The following is an 18,585-nucleotide window of genomic DNA, read 5'->3' on the forward strand; positions in this document are numbered from 1 at the left end:
TTAAAGACCACAATTTTCCCTCCCACATGGTCAATGATGCTCTCCAGTGCATCTCATCCACATCCTGCACCTCTGCCCTCGAACCCCACCCCTAATCGCAACCAGTTCAGAACTCACCTTCCACCCTGCCAACCTCCATATACATTGCATCATCAGCTGACATTTTTGCCACCTACAAATGGACCCCACCACCAGAGATACATTTCCCTCCCCACTCCTATCTACTTTCTGTAAAGAACATTTCCTCCGTGACTACCTGGTCAGGTCCACACCCCCTAATAACCCACCTTCCCCTGCCACCGCGGGAATTGCAAAACCTGCACCCAAACCTCCACCCTCACCTCTGTCCAAAGCCCCAAAGGAGCTTTCCACATCCATCATAGCTTCACCTGCACTACTACACATGTCATTTAGTGTATCCGTTGCTCCCGATGTGGTCTCCTCTACTTTGGGGAGACTGGCCACCTACTCGCAGAGTGCTTCAGAGAACATCTCAAGGACACCTGCACCAACCAACCCCACTGCCTGTGGCCACTCCCTCACCACCCGAAGCCTGGAGGAAGAACGCCTCATCTTCCGCCTTGGGACCCTCCAACCCCAGGGTATCAATGTGGATTTCACCAGTTTCCTCATTTCCCCTCCCCCCACCTTACCCCAGTTCCAACCTTCCAGCTCAGCACCGTCCTCATGACCTGCCCGACCTGACAATCTCCCTTCCCACCTATCTGCTCCACCCTCCTCTCCAACCTATCACCTCCACCCCCAACTCCATACACCTGCTGCACTCTCAGTTATCTTTCTCCAGCCCAATCCTGCTCCCATTTATCTCTCCACTTTTGAGGCTCCCAGCCTCATTCCTAATGAAGGGCTTTTGCCCAAAACATCAATTTTCCTGCTCCTCAGATGCTGCCTGACCTGCTATTCTTTTCTAGCACCACTCTAATCTTGACTCAGATTTACCAGGTTGTTGCCTGGACTGGGAGGTTTGAATTATATGGAGATGCTGAATAGACTGGGATATTTTTCACTGGAGCACAGGAGGTTGAGGGGTGACCTTATGGAGGTTTATAAAATTGTGAGGGGCATGGATAAAGTGAATGTAAGATATCTTTCCCCTAGGATGGAACATTTCAACATGAAGGGGCATATTTTTATGGTGAGAGGAGAAAGATTTTCTAAATGACATTTGGGGCAATATTTTTACACAAAGTGAGGTTCATGTGTTGAATGCGGGTACGGTTAGAATGTTTAAAAGACATTTTGATAAATACATGAATAAGAAATGTTTGGAGGGATATGGGCCAAGCCCAGACAGGTGGGACTAGTTATGGGATTATATTTCAATCATAGAATCCCGACAGTGTGGAAACGGACCATTTGGGCCAACATTGACCCTCTGAAGAGTAACGCACCCAGACACATTCCCTTACCCTATTACTCTACATTTCCCCTGACTAATGCATCTAAACTACATATACCTGACTATGGGCAATTTGGCATAGCCAATTCACCAAACCTGCACATCTTTGGACTGTGGGAGGAAACTGGAGCACTTAGAAGAAACCCATGCAGACACGGGGAGAATGTGCAAACTCCACACAGGCAGTCACCCGAGGCTGGAATCGAACCCGGGTCCCTGGTGCTGTGAGGCAGCAGTGCTAACCACTGAGCCACAGTGCTGCGCAACTGAGCCACCATGCCACCCATGGATTGGCTGGACCAAAGAGTCTGTTTCCCTGATGTACGATTCTGTCGACATCAATTCACCAATTGTAATGCCTCAGGAAGGTAAAGACACATTCTTCTTAAAACCTGTCATTGCCTGTCTCCTGTGTGACATGAATGTTATTTGCCACTAATCATCCCAAATGGTGATGATGATGGAAAATTCCCTGGATACACAAGTGAAAAGATTTCATTTTAAAAGAGAATATTTATAGGAATAAAAAGCTGTTCTCTTTAAAAGTGACCTTGAACCTGTTAGATTGTTATTGAAAGCATAATTGGTTCATCCATGTCCCTTGGTGAATTAAACCTGTCATTTTTACCTAGCCTCGGGATATATGTGACTCCAGTCCCACAGTTGACTATTAGCTGCAATTCAAAGTAATCTAGTGAGTCCAGGGAAACTAAGGATGGGCAATAAATGCCAGCTTAGATGGCAAAACTCATATCCCAGAACAAATGTCAAAATATCCAGTGTACAGATTTTCCATTGCATGTCCCACTACTCCCCATTTGAATAATCCTTCTCCCAAACCTCTTCCAAATTTGGACATTTACCAAGTGGTATCATAGATAATCACAACTCTCTTTGAGGGTTTTTAAAAATGTTGGTGAAATTACTTTGTTGGATTTCTGCCAGGGCGTCCCTCACTACATTTAGCAGGTGCTGTCAGCAGTAAAAGTAAGCTAGCTTTCACATAACTAGTGACTGCAAATTTTTCACACTCTAATGGATAACTGTAATTTAGTCAGATTGGTGGTCAGTTGCATTTTCATGTCATGGCTTTGATATTGAATTTTACTGCCTAGAATCATGCCATTGAGATGTCAGAAAAGAAAAACATGTTAAAATTGTATTCCAAAGCACAAGAGTAGATCTACAAGCCCAATATTTAAATAGAATAGCAAACTGTGGGACGGCCATTTATATTTGAGAATAGTGTTCCTGTATTTTAATTAAACCTTGAACATAATAAAATGTCCCAAAGGACTTAACAAGAGTGATTACCAAATTAAGTGTGACATTTAAACTATAAAGAATGATTCTGGCCGACCACAAGAGATAGGATCAGAAGGAGGCCATTTGGCCCTTTGAGACTGCTCTGCCATTCAATGAGGTCATGGCTGACCTGATAATCCTCAATATTGCAGCCTACCCAGCTTCTCCTAATAACTCAAAGCTCCCAATCCTGAGAACATATCCTTTCCTCATATCCCTTGTTTCCCTTACTGATTTAAAAATCTGTCTCAGACATAAATATTCTCAAGGACCCATCCTCAACAGCCCTCTGTGGTAAAGAATTTCCCAGATTCATTACTCTTTGAGAGAAGGAGTTGTTCCTCATCCCTGCCTTCAATGGGTGACCCTTCACTCTGAGATTATACCCTCTGGTCCGAGACACAAGGAAAAAGAACCTCACCATACCTACCCTGTCAAAGTCCCGAAAGGTCTTATACTTCTATAAGTTCTCTCGTCACTCTTCTAAACTCTGATATCAGCCTAGTCTACTCAACCACTCCTCATAAAATCCCTCCATACCCAGGACCAATATGGTGAAGTTTCACTGGACAGCTTCCAATATAAATATATCTTCCTTCAGGTAAGGGAACCAAACTTCTTGGTATTTCAGGTGTGGTCTATCTAGCTCTGGATTAGTGGTGCTGGAAAAGCACAGCAGCTCAGGCAGCATCTGAGGAGCAGTAAAATCGACGTTTCGCGCAAAAGCCCTTCATCAGGAATACAGACAGAGAGCCTGAAGGGTGGAGAGATAAGCTAGAGGAGGGTGGGGATGGGGAGAAAGTAGCATAGAGTACAATAGGTGAGTGGGGGAGGGGATAGGTGGAAAAGAAGATGGGCAGGTAGGACAATTCATGGGGACAGTGCTGAGCTGGAAGTTTGGAACTGGGGTGAGGTAGAGGACGGGGAAATGAGGAAACTGTTGAAGTCCACATTGATGCCCTGGGGTTGAAATGTTCCGAGGGAGAAGATGAGGCATTCTTCCTCCAGGCCTCGGGTGGTGAGGGAGCGGCGGTGAAGGAGGTCCAGGACCTCCATGTCCTCAACAGAGTGGGAGTGGGAGTTGAAATGTTGGGCCACAGGGCGGTGTGGTTGATTGGTGCGGGTATCCCAGAGATGTTCCCTAAAGCGTTCTGCTAGGAGGCATCCAGTCTCCCCAATGTAGAGGAGACCGCATCGGGAGCAATGGATACAATAAATGATATTGGTATCAGGTAAAACTTTGGTGGAAGCCTCCTTTAGGGCCTTGGATGGAGGTGAGGGAGGAGGTGTTGGCGTAGGTTTTGCAATTCCTGCGGTGGTGGGGAAGGTGCCAGGACGGGAGGGTGGGTTGTATGGGGGCGTGGACCTGACCAGGTAGTCACGGAGGGAACGGTCTTTGCGGAAGGCGGAAAGGGGTGGGGAGGGAAATATATCCCTGGTGGTGGGGTCCGTTTGGAGGTGCTGGAAATGTCAGTGGATGATTTGGTTTATGCGAAGGTTAGTAGGATGGAAGGTGAGCACCAGGGGTGTTCTGTTGGAGGGCGGAGGGCGGAGGTGCAGGATGTGGACGAGTTGCGTTGGAGGGCACCTTTAACCACGTGGGAAGGGAAATTGCGGTCTCTAAAGAAGGAGGCCATCTGGTGTGTTCTGTGGTGGAACTGTCCTCCTGGGAGCAGATACGGCAGAGGCGGAGGAATTGGGAATACGGGATGACATTTTTGCAGGAGGTAGAGTGGGTAGAGGTGTAATCCAGGTAGCTGTGAGAGTCGGTGGGTTTGTAAAAAATGTCGGTGTCAAGTCGGTCGTCATTAATGGAGATGGAGAGGTCCAGGAAGGGGAGGGAGGTGTCAGAGATGGTCCAGGTAAATTTAAGGTCAGGTTGGAATGTGTTGGTGAAGATGATGAATTGCTCAACTTCCTCCCGAGAGCACGAGGTGGCGCCAATGCAGCTATCAATGTAGCAGAGGAAGAGGTGGGGAGTGGTGCCGGTGTAATTATGGGAGATGGACTGTTCTACGTAGCCAACAAAGAGACAGGCATAGCTGGGGCCAATACAGGTGTCCATGGCTACCCCTTTGGTCTGGAGACGCCTTGTATAATCTTTGCAAGAGTTCACTTTTTTTTCTGTTTTGCTTTGAGATTTCCAGCATGCACAGTTCTTTAACAGTTTTGTGGCAAGCCAAATGTTACGTTTGCGATTGTTAAGTATAATGATTATGTATGAATAGATAGAGTGGATATTTTAGGTCTATTTTCCTATTTCCTTTGTGTATGAGTGACTTTGTCAAATATGTAGCAGGTAAGTCTGCCCACTGTCAAAGCACATTTTCAAAAGTAGCACCGTGTAAAGAACAAAGAAAAATGCAGCACAGGAACAGGTCCATCGGCCCTCTCAGATCCAGCCGATCCAGATTCTCTATCTAAACCTGCTGCCTATTTTCCAGAGGGTCCTTCTGCATCCTGCCCATTCATGTATCTGCCTAGATACATCTTAAATGATGCTATCGTGCCTGCCTCTACCACCTCCACTGGCAATGCATTCAGGCACCCACTACACTTCGCATAAGTAACTTTCCACGCATATCTCCCTTAAACATTTCCCCTCTCACTTTGAACTCATGACCCCTAGTAATTGAATCCCCCACTCTGGGAAAAGGTTTCTCGCTATCCACCCTGTTTATACCTCTCGTGATTTTGTAGACCTCAACCAGGTCCCTCCTCAACCTTCATCTTTCTAATGAAAATAATTTTAATCTAATCAACCTCTCTTCATTGCTAGTGCCTTCCATGCCAGGGCAACATCCTAGTGAACCCCCTCTGCACCCTCTCCAAAGCATCCACATCCTTATGGTAATGTAGCAACCAGAGCTGTACGTAGTAATCCAAATGTGGCCAAACCATCGTCTTACAGAACATGATGTGCCAATCTTACTACCCCGGCTGACGAAGGAAAACAAGCCATATGCCTCCTTGACCACTGTGCTGACCTGTGTTGCCACCTTCAGAGTACAATGGACCTGAACACCCAGATCTCTCTGTACATCAGTTTTCTCCAGGACTCCAATTACTGTGTAATTTGCTCTTGAATTGGATCTGCCAAAATGCATCACCTCACATTTGCCCGGATTGAATTCCATCTGCCATTTCTCCACCCAACTCTCCAATCTATCTATATTCTGCTGTGTAGCCTGACAGTCCCCTTCACTATCTGTTGCTCCACCAACCTTAGTGTCATCCGTAAACTTGCTCATCAGATCACCTATACCTACCTCCACATCATTTATGTATATCACAAATGAGAGTGGTCCCAGCACAGATCCCTGTGGAAAACCACTCGTCACAGTTCTCCATTTTGAGAAACTCCCTTCCACTACCACTCCGTCTCCTGTTGCCCAGCCAGTTCTCTATCCATCTAGCTAGTTCACCCTGGACCCCATGAAACTTCACTTTCTCCATCAGCCTACCATGGGGAACCTTATTAAATGCCTCACTGAAGTCCATTTATATGACATCTACAGCCCTTCCCTCATCAATTAACTTTGTCACTTCCTCAAAGAATTCTATTAAGTAGGTAAAACATGACCTTTCCTGCACAAAACCATGTTGGCTTAAACAAGGGGACAGCGTTAGCAATTCTCCAGTTCTCCAGGACCTCACCCTGTTCAAAGATACTACAAAGATATCTGTTAACTCTCAAAATTCAAAGTTTTATTTTGATCAGGCCCCAAAAGCAAGCAGGTAGAAAGACAAAATTGTAAAAGTTCTCAAACGCATCCCTGAGCCACCTGTTTTTGGTTTTCAGAGAATTGAGGGGGACTTTTCTGCCCGACAGGCAAGTAAGATAATTAGCCAGAGTCCAGGAAGGACCGGGGATGCCTCTTTGTTCGAGAATGAGTTATATACCTTGAACACCGCTCTGCATCGAGCCTGAATCACCACAGTCTGTCCAGAGACTGTCCGCACAGCATTAGTATCATGAAATGTCACACTGCAAACATCTAGACAACTGAGGAAACTGACACTCACAGCCATACCCAGCTACTCTGTCAATGCAATTGCCAGGTGGTAAAGCTAATGAATACATTTGGAGATATCCTGCTGTTAAACATGGCTGAACCTGCAAGAAGCCTGGTCTCCCATTCAAAGTCCTTTCACTCTATTCCTAACACTGAGTATATATTAAGCCCAGTGCTTTTTTGTGTTTTGCTCACTGAGTGGCATTAACACTGTGGAAACAATTGCTCAACCTCCTTCACTTACTCCATGATGGGGCATTTTACTATCCAGTGCGAGGCCATTCAGCCCATTGTGTCTGTACTGGCTGTGTGAAATAGTCACCTACTTCGTCCCATTTTCCCACACTTTGCCTTTTATTATCTTTTTAAATACTTAACTAACTTCCTCTTCAAAACTACTGCTGAAATGATTTCCAGTGTCCTTTCAGAAAGCACATTTCAGACAAGAACAACTTATGTTTAAAAATAAACAAAAATTCTCCTTGTCTCTCCCTCTCGTTCTTAAACGGAATTAAGGATCTCTGTCCTCTGGTTACCATCTCTTGCCAGTGGGAGCCAGTTTCTTTTTTATTTGCTCTATCAGAGCTCCTCATTATTTGGAAAGCCTCCATTAATTCTCCTCTTATTGGTTCAGAAAAGATTTACAAGTATGTGGCTGGGATTGGAGGGAGAGGCTGAGTAGGCTGGGGCTATTTTCCCTGGAATGTTGGAGGCTGGAAGGGTCTTCATATAGGTTTGTAAGACCATGAGGGGCATAGATAGGGTGAAGAGCCAAGGTCTTTTTCCCAGGATAAGGGAGTCCAAAACTAGAGGGCATGGGTTTAAGGTGAGAGGAGAAAGATTTAAAAGGGACCTGAGGGGCAACCTTTTCACGCAGAGGGTGGTGCGTGTATGGAATGAGCTGCCATAGGAAGTGGTGGAGGCTGGTACAATCACAACATTTAAAAGGCATCTGGATAGGTACATGAATAGGAAGGGTTTAGAGGGATATGAGTCAAATGCTGGCAAATGGGACTAGATCAGTTTAGGATATCTGGTTGACATGGATGAGTTGGACTGAAGGATCTGTTTTGACTCTGTACATCTCTATGACTGTTATTGTTTTCAACTCGAATAAGAACGAATCAGCTTCTCCAATTATTCCATATAACTGCGTTCCCCATTATCCTTGGTACGATCCTTGTAAATCTTCGCTTAACCTCAGAATTGTTGTAAAATTTATTGAATCGGTATGTTATTTTCAGGTTATAGTATTTGAAGTATGTATGTTGGTGAACAGTATCATCTTTTCTCTGCAGATGTTCCATGAAGATGCAGCTGGTGGATGGCAGCTGGTAGCAGTAGACATGAATAAGCCCCAAGGTAGAGCCCCAGCGTGCTTGCAGGTATGACTGTAATTTGTGTTTAATAAATGTGTAGTTCATCTCAAATTAAGATTTTTGTAATAAAGTCTGTTATTAACAATAACAGTTTGCATTTGTTTAGTAACTTTAACATAGTGAAACTTCCCAAGGTATGTCACAGGAGTGATTTTGAAAGAAAATTTGGGGCAGCACCACAGAAGGGTTTATGAAGGCAGGTGAGTTAAAGTTTGGTCGAAAGTGTTCAGGAGGAACTTCGAGAAGGAAACAGCAAAGTGAAGGGGTTTGGAGGAAACCTTAAAGCTTGAAGCATACAGTAAGGCAAACAAATAATGTCTGTACTATTAAGTATGTATTAAATAATTTGAAACCAGTAAGAATGCATATTGTGTAAATTGTTGTCTTTGGGAGGAAGTTTTGTGCTGTGAATTTCTCCACATTGCTTCTCCGGGTTCTCCGTGATCAGCGGTGGGAATTGAGTTGTTGAAGAAAGAACTGAATTATACTAGTTTTTCTCTTTGTTGCATAGAATTGTACAGCACAGAAGGAAACCATTGGACCATTGTGTCTGTTCCAGCTCTTGGAGAGTTCATTCAAATTAATCCCAATCCCTCTGCTTTTTCCCATATGGTGAAATCCTGTAATGTTTCTTCTTGCTGAATAATTATCCAATTGTCTTTTGAATGTATTGTTTGAAATCTGCTTCTATCACTAGATCAGGCAGCCCATTCCAAAACACAACAGACTTGAAGGAAAAGCTTTTAGCGTCAGTAAGTAGGTAGATTCAGGGAAATCCTCACTTTTAACAGCCTGTTGTTAGTAAGTTGTCCACCTAATTATTTTTTTCTCCCTTTTCATTTTAGAAAAGCTATCCATTATCACCAATTTTCCAATCCTTTCACAAGTGATCATTCAGTTCTTTTGGATTTTTAATATTTTATTCAAGGTCGAAATTTTCATATTATACCAAATGTACAGCACAGCAAGTGGCCATTTGGCCCAGCTGGTCCCTGTCACAGTTTTATACTTCAAATAAGCCCTTTGCATCGCTGTTCATCTCGCCTTACCAGCATATCCATCCATTTAATTCTCCTTCATGTTGATCTAGCTTTCCCTTAAATACTTCTATGCTATTCATATGAACATATGATTTAGGATCAGGGGGAGGTCATTTTGTCCATTGAGCCCGTTTTGCCAATTAGCTGATCTGATTGCTGCCTCAACTCCACATTCTGCCCTACCACCATTAATCTCTGACTCCTCTGTTTGTTGAAAAGCTATCTATCTCTGCCTTAAAAGTTCAATGACTCTAGCTGTGACACCATCTGAATAAGAGATTTTCACAGACTCGCTGGCCCTTCTCTCATTTCTGCCTTAAATGGGGTGTGCTTAATTTTTAAACCATGCTTTCTAGTTGCAGTCTCTCTGGTAAGGGGAAACATCCTTTCAGCATCCACCTTTTTAAGTCTCCTCAGGATCTTGTGTTTCAATAACATGATCGATCATGGCGAGGTTTGAGAATATTTGTAGCTCAGGTTGAGGTTCTGGATGTAGGTTTGCTCGCTGAGCTGGAAGGTTTATTTCCAGACGTTTCATTACCCTACTACGTAACATTTTCAGTGGGTCTCAGGCGAAGCAATGTACATGATGTGTTTGGGTTTCTTTGAGTTGATGATGTCATTTCCTGTTCTTTTTCTCAGTGGGTGGTAGATGGGGTCTAACTCGATCTGTTTGTTGATAGAGTTCCGGTTGGAATGCTATGCTTCTAGGAATTCTCATGCATGTCTCTATTTGGCTTGTCCTAGGATGGATGTGTTGTCCCAGTCGAAGTGCTGTCCTTCCTTATCTATATGTACGGATACTAGTGAGATAGGGTCATGTCGTTTTGTGGCTAGTTGGCGTTCATGTATCCTGGTGGCTAGTTTTCTGCCTGTTTGTCCAATGTAGAGTTTGTGACAGTTCTTGCACAGTATTTTGTAAATGACATTAGTTTTGCTTGTCTGTATAGGGTTCATTAGTGGCTATTTTAGTGTGTTGGTGGGTTTGTGGACTACCATGATGCAAAAGGGTCTGAGTAGTCTGGCAGTCATTTCCGAGATGTCTTTGATGTAGGGGAGAGTAGTTAGGGTTTCTGGACGTGTTTCGTCTGCTTGTTTGAATTTGTTGCTGAGAAATCGACGGACTGTGTTCATTGAGTACTCATTCTTTTTTAATGCACGGTATAGGTGATTTTCCTCTGCGTAGATCTCTATGCTGCAATGTGTATTGGCTCGTTGACATAATGTTCTGATGCAGCTTCATTTGTGCATGTTGGGATGATTCTGTAGTTCAATATTTGATCTGTATGTTTTGTTTTCCTGTATACACTGGTTTGAAGTTGCCCATTGGCTGTTCACTCTACTGTGACATCTAGAAATGGCAGTTTGTTGTTGTTTACCTCCTCTTTAGTGAATTTTATGCCAGTAAGGGTGTTATTGATGGTCTTGAAGGTTTCCTCTAACTTCCAACCAGAACTCTGTCAACAAATGACACAAAGGTCGGTGGAGTTGTGGATAGTGAGGAAGGAAGTGGTAGGTTACAGCGGGATATAGATAAGTTGCAGAGCTGGGCGGAAATGTGGCAAATGGAATTCAATGTAGCTAAGTGCGAAGTCGTTCACTTTGGTAGGAATAACAAGATGATGGATTACTGGGCTAATGGTAGGCTACTTGGTAGTGTGGATGAGCAGAGGGATCTTGGTGTCCATGTACACAGATCTCTGAAAGTTGCCACCCAGGTAAATAGTGCTGTGAGGAAGGCATATGGTGTACTGGGCTTTATTGGCAGAGGAATTGAGTTCCGGAGTCCTGAGGTCATGTTGCAGTTGTATAAGACTCTGGTGAGGCCTCATCTGGAGTATTGTGTGCAGTTTTGGTCGCCATACTATAGGAAGGATGTGGAAGCTTTAGAACGAGTGCAGAGGAGGTTTACCAGGATGTTGCCTGGAATGGTAGGAAAATCTTATGAGGAAAGGCTGAGGCACTTGGGGCTGTTCTCATTGGAGAAGAGAAGGTTTAGGGGAGATCTGATAGAAGTGTATAAGATGATTAGGGGTTTAGATAGGGTAGATACTAAGAACCTTTTACCGCTAATGGAGTCAGGTGTTACTAGGGGACATAGCTTTAAATTAAGGGGTGGTAGGTATAGGACAGATGTTAGGGGTAGATTCTTCACACAGCGGGTTGTGAGTTCATGGAATGCCCTGCCCGTATCAGTGGTGAACTCTCCTTTATGGTCATTTAAGCGGGCATTGGATAGGCATTTGGAAGTTATTGGGCTAGTATAGGTTAGGTAGGATTCGGTCGGCGCAACATCGAGGGCCGAAGGGCCTGTACTGCGCTGTATCCTTCTATGTTCTATGTTCTAAATACATCGTGTTAGACCCCAACCACCACCCCTGAGAAAAAGAACGGGAAATGCCATCACCACAGGAAATGACAATGCTGACCTAAAGAAGCCCAAACATATAAATAGAAAGCAGGAATCATGTATAGTGCTTCACCTGTGGCCCACTGAAAATGTTACCTAGTAGGGTGATGAAATGTCTGGAAATGAACCTTCCAGCTCAGTGAGCAAACCTACATCCATGATCAATCATGCTTCTAAACTCCAACAAATATGGAGCCAAACTGTTCAGCCTTTCTACGTACCGTAACTCGACCTCCATTCCAGTTGTCAATCAAGGGTACCTTCTCTAAATTGTTTCGAACATATTTATATCCTTTCTTAAAGAGAAGACCAAAATTACACATGGTATACTAAGGTGGTCTCCTAATGCTCTGTACAACTGTAACAAAACTTCCCGACTTTTACATTTCATTCCCCTTGAAATAAATGACAACATTCCATTTGCCTTCCTAATCACTTGTGTACTTGCATGCTAACGTATTGTACATATGGTAGGGTATGTAATATAATGCTTTTCTTCCGACCAAAGTGGTCAAGTTTACATTTTCCCATAGTATAGGTCATCTATCGTTTTCTTTTGTCCTACCCATTTAATCTATCTCCGTCTCTTTGCAGACTATTATGCCCTCTTCAATCTATCTTTGTCTCATCATAGATTCACTTTCTTCATCCAAGTTATTGATACGATTTATAAATATTTGCGGACCCAAAACTAATCCTTGGGGTAGTCTATTTATCACGTCTTTCCAACTTGAAAATGACCCATTTATACCTCCTCTGTTTCGTGTTAGCTAACCAGTCCTCAATCTGTGCTAGCACTCTATATTCTTTCAGTTTTTGTAGTAATTTTTGATGCAACGTCTTGACAAGTCCCTCCTGGAAATCTACATATAGCACATCCACAGGTTCCCATTCATCCACATTTTTCGTGCTTTCTCAAAGAACTCCAATAAATAAGTTAAATATGATTAGCCTTTCAAAACCAGGTTAACTCTGGATAGTTTGGATTAATATTTTTGAAGTATGGTACTATAATCACCTTGGTAATTTTTAGTAGTTTTCTTGGTATTAAACTAACTTACCTGTAGTTTCACACTTCCTATTTCTTGAATACAGTGTTCCATTCATTAATTTGCAATTAATGGGACAGTCCCAAAATTCAGGGAATTTTGGAAAATTAAAGCCAGGATCTTCACAGCTACCTTTACACCCTAAGATGAAGTCTATCAGAATCCAAGGCCTCGTCAGCATTTAGTTCGAATAATTTCTTCAGTATACTTTTTCTGGTGATTGTAATTATTTTAGGCTCTTTTCTTTTCACCCCCCCCACCCCCAATTCACCCCCAATGGTATTTATTTCCTTTGAAAAGAAGACAGTGACAAGACATCTGTTTAATTCATCTGCTATTTCCTTATTTTCCATTATTAATTCCTCATATCCATGCTCTAGAGGACTAACAGTAACTTATTTTATTTTTAGATGTATCAGACCTCATTGATTAGCTGGAAATCAAGGCTACTATTCTCTGAATCATCACAAAAGTTAAAGATTTTCTGAAAATATGTAAAGTTGCCCAATTTACTTATAAATTTGGACGAATGTTAGAAGAAAATACAGACCAAGTTTCCATAGTTACCAAGGATTGTATTACAACACAAAAGCAAACCTTTTCTGTTAATTAACCTAACACCCAGAAAAGCTCACCTTGTAATCTGTTAAAATATGAGTGACAGAGAACTCCTAAATTCCACTATTTACAGAAAGTAATGTCAATTTACTTTTTACTCTAAAAGAGAACATTAAACAAAAAAATTCATAAATGCAAGCTCCCCTTTCTCCTAACTGCTTACTCTCTGACTCCAACTCTATAACAATATGCTGTTCCAATAAGATATTTATTAAAATTACATTTGATTAATCTCAAAATCACACAGTCTTTGTCCTCCCTACTGTCTTCAGGTTTCCTGCTGCTCATCTCCTTGGGTCATTTTCTTTATTTTTACTGTGAGTATATTTCACATGAAAAAGTACCTTTGTTAGAGAGTGTTTTTTAATTTCTTTGAGAGCAGGATGTTACATGGGCAATTAGCTCTCCAGCAGTTTTCTTCTCTCCAGCAGTTGCTCCCTGGCCAATTTTCAAATGTCTTCATTCTTATACTCCCAACATCGAATCGTCTCTTTGGTTTTGGATGTTGGCAAAACAAAAAATTCAAACTCAATTAGGTCTTAGTGTCCTCGGGTATCATCTAAACTGATTGGTTCAATTCAAATTGTTGTCAAAATAGCAACCAAAACTCAGATATCCATTTTCCAGCCAAATGTCACATATTTTCAAAGTTCCAGTACACTCTGAGACTGCCATCTAGTCATATACATAGGTGCTTGTAATCTCTCAGTTCAGAACAGCATTCTCTCTCCCTTAAAGGTTTATTACATGCCTTCAACTTCATAACAATTGCTATTTATTAAAAATAAGTAGATTGTGGCTACATATAAATAACTAAATTATACTCTAACCTCTTATAAAATTCCTCCTGCATCCACATACAGACAGGCACACATGGGCAAAAAAAAACATTGCTGCTGTGGTTGCAGGGAAAGACTAGGAAGGCAGATCAATGATCCATGTCCATAGAGTTGACTGAGATGATTCCTTAATGTATCAGGACTTGCTTGTCATTGATCTCTTTCTTCCAGGTATTTTCCGTTTACAATAAGCACAGAGCAACTTATTCACAACTTATAAAATTTCTAACTTATTGGTCAAACACAACAGCTTACTGCAACTAATGAGGGAAAATAAGGCTTTCTTCGGGCTTTAGGTATTGTTTACTGCCGAGAGAAAGACACCACTCCCCTATTCAGAGGTCCAAGGGCTTTTGAACATATTGTTCACAGTCCCAAGTCATTCATCTGTCTAAGAGTGAAACTCACAGTTGTTGATGACAGAAGGCTTTTGCTGTTAAAACTGAGCACCAATACGCAGACAATTCAGTGACTTGTTGCCAGCAGAATCTCCCTCATACACGCCTCCTGGTTACAGCTCGTTTACAGTAACCATTGCCATCCCTACTTGAACAAGTAAACAGCAATGAGTATCAGTAACCAGATTTTTTAAAGTGCAGCAATCCTTTCCACAATCCTTGGTTTTATAATAGACCTTTCCCATTTTAAATACAGAAAGTTATAAATATATAGTGTGTATATTATCTGTAGAAACTTTTACTATCATTTTTAAAATTTCCAGCTAGCTTTCTCTTCTGATGTAATTTGTTCTTCCTAGTTAACCTTTATAGTCACCTTTTACTGTTCTTCATATTCTGCCGAATCTTCTGGCCTCCCACACATCTTTGCACAATTATTAACTTTTATTTAGTTTGATGTTACTATTTTTAACTTCTTTATTTTGCTACAGATACGATGTCTTAGATATTTCTTAATCACTAGAATGTATCTTCTGACTATTCTGAAATAGTTTCTTAAGTGTCTGTTACTGCATCTCAAACTTATTCCTTAGCCTATTTTCCTGGTTCACTTTAGCCTGTTTACTCCTAATAACTGTCTTAAGTTGACATAAACTCTTCTCTTAAATAGACTTTTCTCTCCCTCAGACTAAAGATGAAATTCTATCATGTTATGATTCCTGCTACTGAGCGGTGTAGATGCTATGAGGTGATTGCTGAGTCTTATCACATTCTCCATAACAGATCTAGAACAGTTGATTTTAAGCTGAAGGAACAGGAGAATTGACGTTTTGGGCATAAGCCCTTCTTCAGGAATCTCCTGTTCATTGGATGCTGCCTGACCTGCTGCGCTTTTCCAGCAACACATTTTCAGCTCTGATCTCCAGCATCTGCAGTCCTCACTTTCTCTTCAGTTGATTTTAAGAACATACTGTTCTATGAAACTGATTCAAAGCCCCTCCAAGAATTCCTCATCCTGGCTACCTTTGCCAATTTGATTAATTTTGTGTGTAGATTTGTAGATAAAAATCACTATCTTTCTCACAACCCCATCCCCCCCATTATTTCTTCTTGTGTGGTGTCATTATTGTTAGGATGGGAGTTTGCTTTAAACCATATCCACAAGTATTTACCTTTTACTGTTAATCATCTCTTCGCAAATTGATTCGATATATTGACCTCCAGAACCAAGGTATTTTCTCTCTACTATAGTAATGTCATCATTAATTACAACTATCCTTCCAATTTTTCTTACCTTCTTGTCTTTCCTGAATGTCATGTATCCTTGAATTATCATGACTATGTCCTTGTCATCTTGCAGTCATAACTCTGGAATGGCCATCAGAACCTATATATTTGTTTCTATTAGCGCTATCAATTGATCTGCTATGGTATCAATACTTACATGTGTTCAGATACAGAGCCTTTTGATGTATTCATTTCAACCAGTTTTTGAGTAGGGACCTCCCTGGACTTAACCCTCTCTGGATAAAGAGGCTTCTCCTGAGTTCCCAACTGGATTTATGAGTGAATTTTTTATATTGATGGCTACTAGTTTTGATATCCACAGTGGAACCATCATCTCGACCTCTGCCTTATCAAAATATGGGTGCAGCATTGGGCAGATTGAGATTTGAGTTGCATTAGATTTATCAAATGGAAACTTTCCACTGACATTGTTGGTTTAATTAAAGTAATGAGACATGACTGGTGGAGGATGGGGAGGTAGTATGAAGCCAAGCATATCAGCAAGGTCAAAAATGGAATAAAATGCATGTTGATGTTATGGGGGAATATTTTCTGAGGCATCTTCATTATTATATTCAATTGGGTAGCTTTGGATTCTGAAAAATAGCCTGTGGTTACTTTTGCACAAGACAGCATGAATCTATCTAATTTATTCTTGTAAACGTAATTGTGCTGATGCAATTACGCTCTGTCAGTTTATGTTGCAGTTCTAGAAATTTAATCAACTTCAAAAAGGAAAACTTAAAAATAAATTCCAAATTAGTGATTTGCTTTGATCTTCACAGCACTCGCCATCTATTTAACGTCCTTTCAATTTTACCTTAAGGTATTACAGTCGCCGCACGTTCAGAAAAACGCCCAAATGCAATAATCTTAGTGAGTCTTTATTCTGGAGATGCTGTCTGAGCCACTGCCTGTTTCCAGTATTTTCTGCTTTTAGTTCAGATTTCCAGCTCTTGTAAAGTTTTCTTTTAATGCTGTAGTTAACAATAATGATCCATGCATTTTTTTGTGTTTATTTGGTAACTGTAAGCAGTATACCCAACGTTAGCAATGATAAATTGATGGTCTTCAGATTGAACAGAACTTACAGCAAAGAAAGGGTTCAGTTGACCCATGTTGGTGTTTATTCTTCATGCGTGACCTATTCCATTCACTTTAATATATCTTGAGCAAATGCTTCTATTGCTTGCTCAATTGTGTCTTTATTTAGATTCCCCATAAATGTGTCTAAGCTATTTACTTTAATCATTCTCTGTGGTATCAACTTCCACATTATCACCACGCACAGACTCAAAGCATTGTTATAATGCATGAATCTATTCGGCCAATTGTTTTTGCACTGGCTATCTGAATGAGGATTATGATTTTGTGTCATTCTCCTGCCTTTCTGCTGTGGCATTTTTCCCTTCAAATGATCATCTATTACCCTCTTGATTGCCTCAATTGAACCTTCTTCCTCTATACTCAGCAGTGTGTTCCATTTCTGGTCTCCCTCACAAATGAAAGCACCATTTTCTCCATCTAAAGCCTGTTATCCCTTCTGTAATTTTAAAAATCTCTATTGGGTCATCCCCCTCAATCTTCTCGTTTCCAGTCTGTTCAGCCTGTATGGTTATAACCAAAGATGACTGGTTATAACCTCTCAGTCATCTTTGGATTTCAGAGACTGGGGTAAATATCATTCTCGATTAGAGTGGTGCTGGAAAAGCACAACAGTTCAGGCAGCATCCAAGGAGCAGTAAAATCGACGTTTCGGGCAAAAGCCCTTCATCAGGAATCTTACCTAATAGATATCATTCTCACATTAAACAGTGAGCTGGTTGTTCATACTGGAATAGGGAGATTTACTAGACCAGTACCAGGCATCAGTTGTCAGAAAATCAGATAGTACTGAAGTCATCATTTGGCCCATTAAGTCTAAACTGACAAAACTGTTCTAATCTACACACACATAGTGTGAGGTACATTAGTCAGGGGTAAATATTAGGGGATTGTTTCTAGGTGGGTTATTCTTCAGAGGGTCAGTATAGACATGTTGGGCCAAATGACCTGTTTCCACACTGTAGGTAATGTAATGTAATAAGCTGATGTTGTCTGATTTTTAACTTTGTCCCCCACCTCCTCCACTGCAGTCCAACACTGGCACCTCCTCATCATTCCTTTTCTTTAGACAATTTCTAATTATATCAAAACTATCCTGTTTTCCACAAAAACTAAACCACTTTAATCATAGTGACTGTTTGCCCTAAACTAAAACTTGGTTCTCGTTTGAGAAACTTTCCTCCATTCTGATCTGAACTCCACTGGTGCATCAGAACTGAGACCTTAAACATTCTGTTCTGAATTAAAAACTAAACAAATGGTTTTCTAACCTGTTGTAAATTCAGTGACATGCACATTCCATCTATTAACACTCCAGGGGAGTCTCCCAGTCACCTGACTACAATCACTTGTTTTCTTGGAGTTCACTGCTCCAAATGACTTTCTGACCAGTTTAAAAACAGTAATCTTCACAGATCACACCCACATCAATCTGACTCTATTTTCCAATCGAAATCCCAAAATATAACATATAATGCACTTTCTCTCACAATATAAATGGGTAAGATAAGAATATGAAAGAAATGTTACATGAAGCTGGTGTTCGGTGTTCCAGGCTATTGAAAAAGGCCGAAAGCGTGAGAGTTAATCATTTTCAATTATACCATACAAAGATCTGAAAATGGCATGACCATATCTAAAACCTGAACAAAAACAATTGAGTTTAGAAATTATAGTCAGGAAAAAAAACAATCAACAGAGCAACATGCTTGGTGTTGTT

The 18,585-nt window shown here is 41.3% G+C and overlaps 1 protein-coding gene across 3 annotated transcripts in view; it reads left to right on the forward strand.

The window, feature by feature from the left end:
• Positions 1 to 18,585, forward strand: part of nalcn (sodium leak channel, non-selective) — a 296,823-nt gene that overhangs the window by 60,003 nt on the left and 218,235 nt on the right. For 2 of the 3 annotated variants that reach the window (XM_060826499.1, XM_060826500.1), the window contains exon 9: positions 8,040 to 8,126. The exons of the other annotated variant lie outside the window; for it this stretch is intronic. In XM_060826499.1, the coding sequence (XP_060682482.1) occupies positions 8,040 to 8,126 (87 nt within the window). The remainder of the gene's footprint in view (positions 1 to 8,039; positions 8,127 to 18,585) is intronic. 3 annotated transcript variants of the gene reach the window in all.

This window comes from Hemiscyllium ocellatum, chromosome 6, assembly GCF_020745735.1.
Source record: "Hemiscyllium ocellatum isolate sHemOce1 chromosome 6, sHemOce1.pat.X.cur, whole genome shotgun sequence".
In the NCBI taxonomy this organism is placed as follows: Eukaryota; Metazoa; Chordata; class Chondrichthyes; order Orectolobiformes; family Hemiscylliidae; genus Hemiscyllium; species Hemiscyllium ocellatum.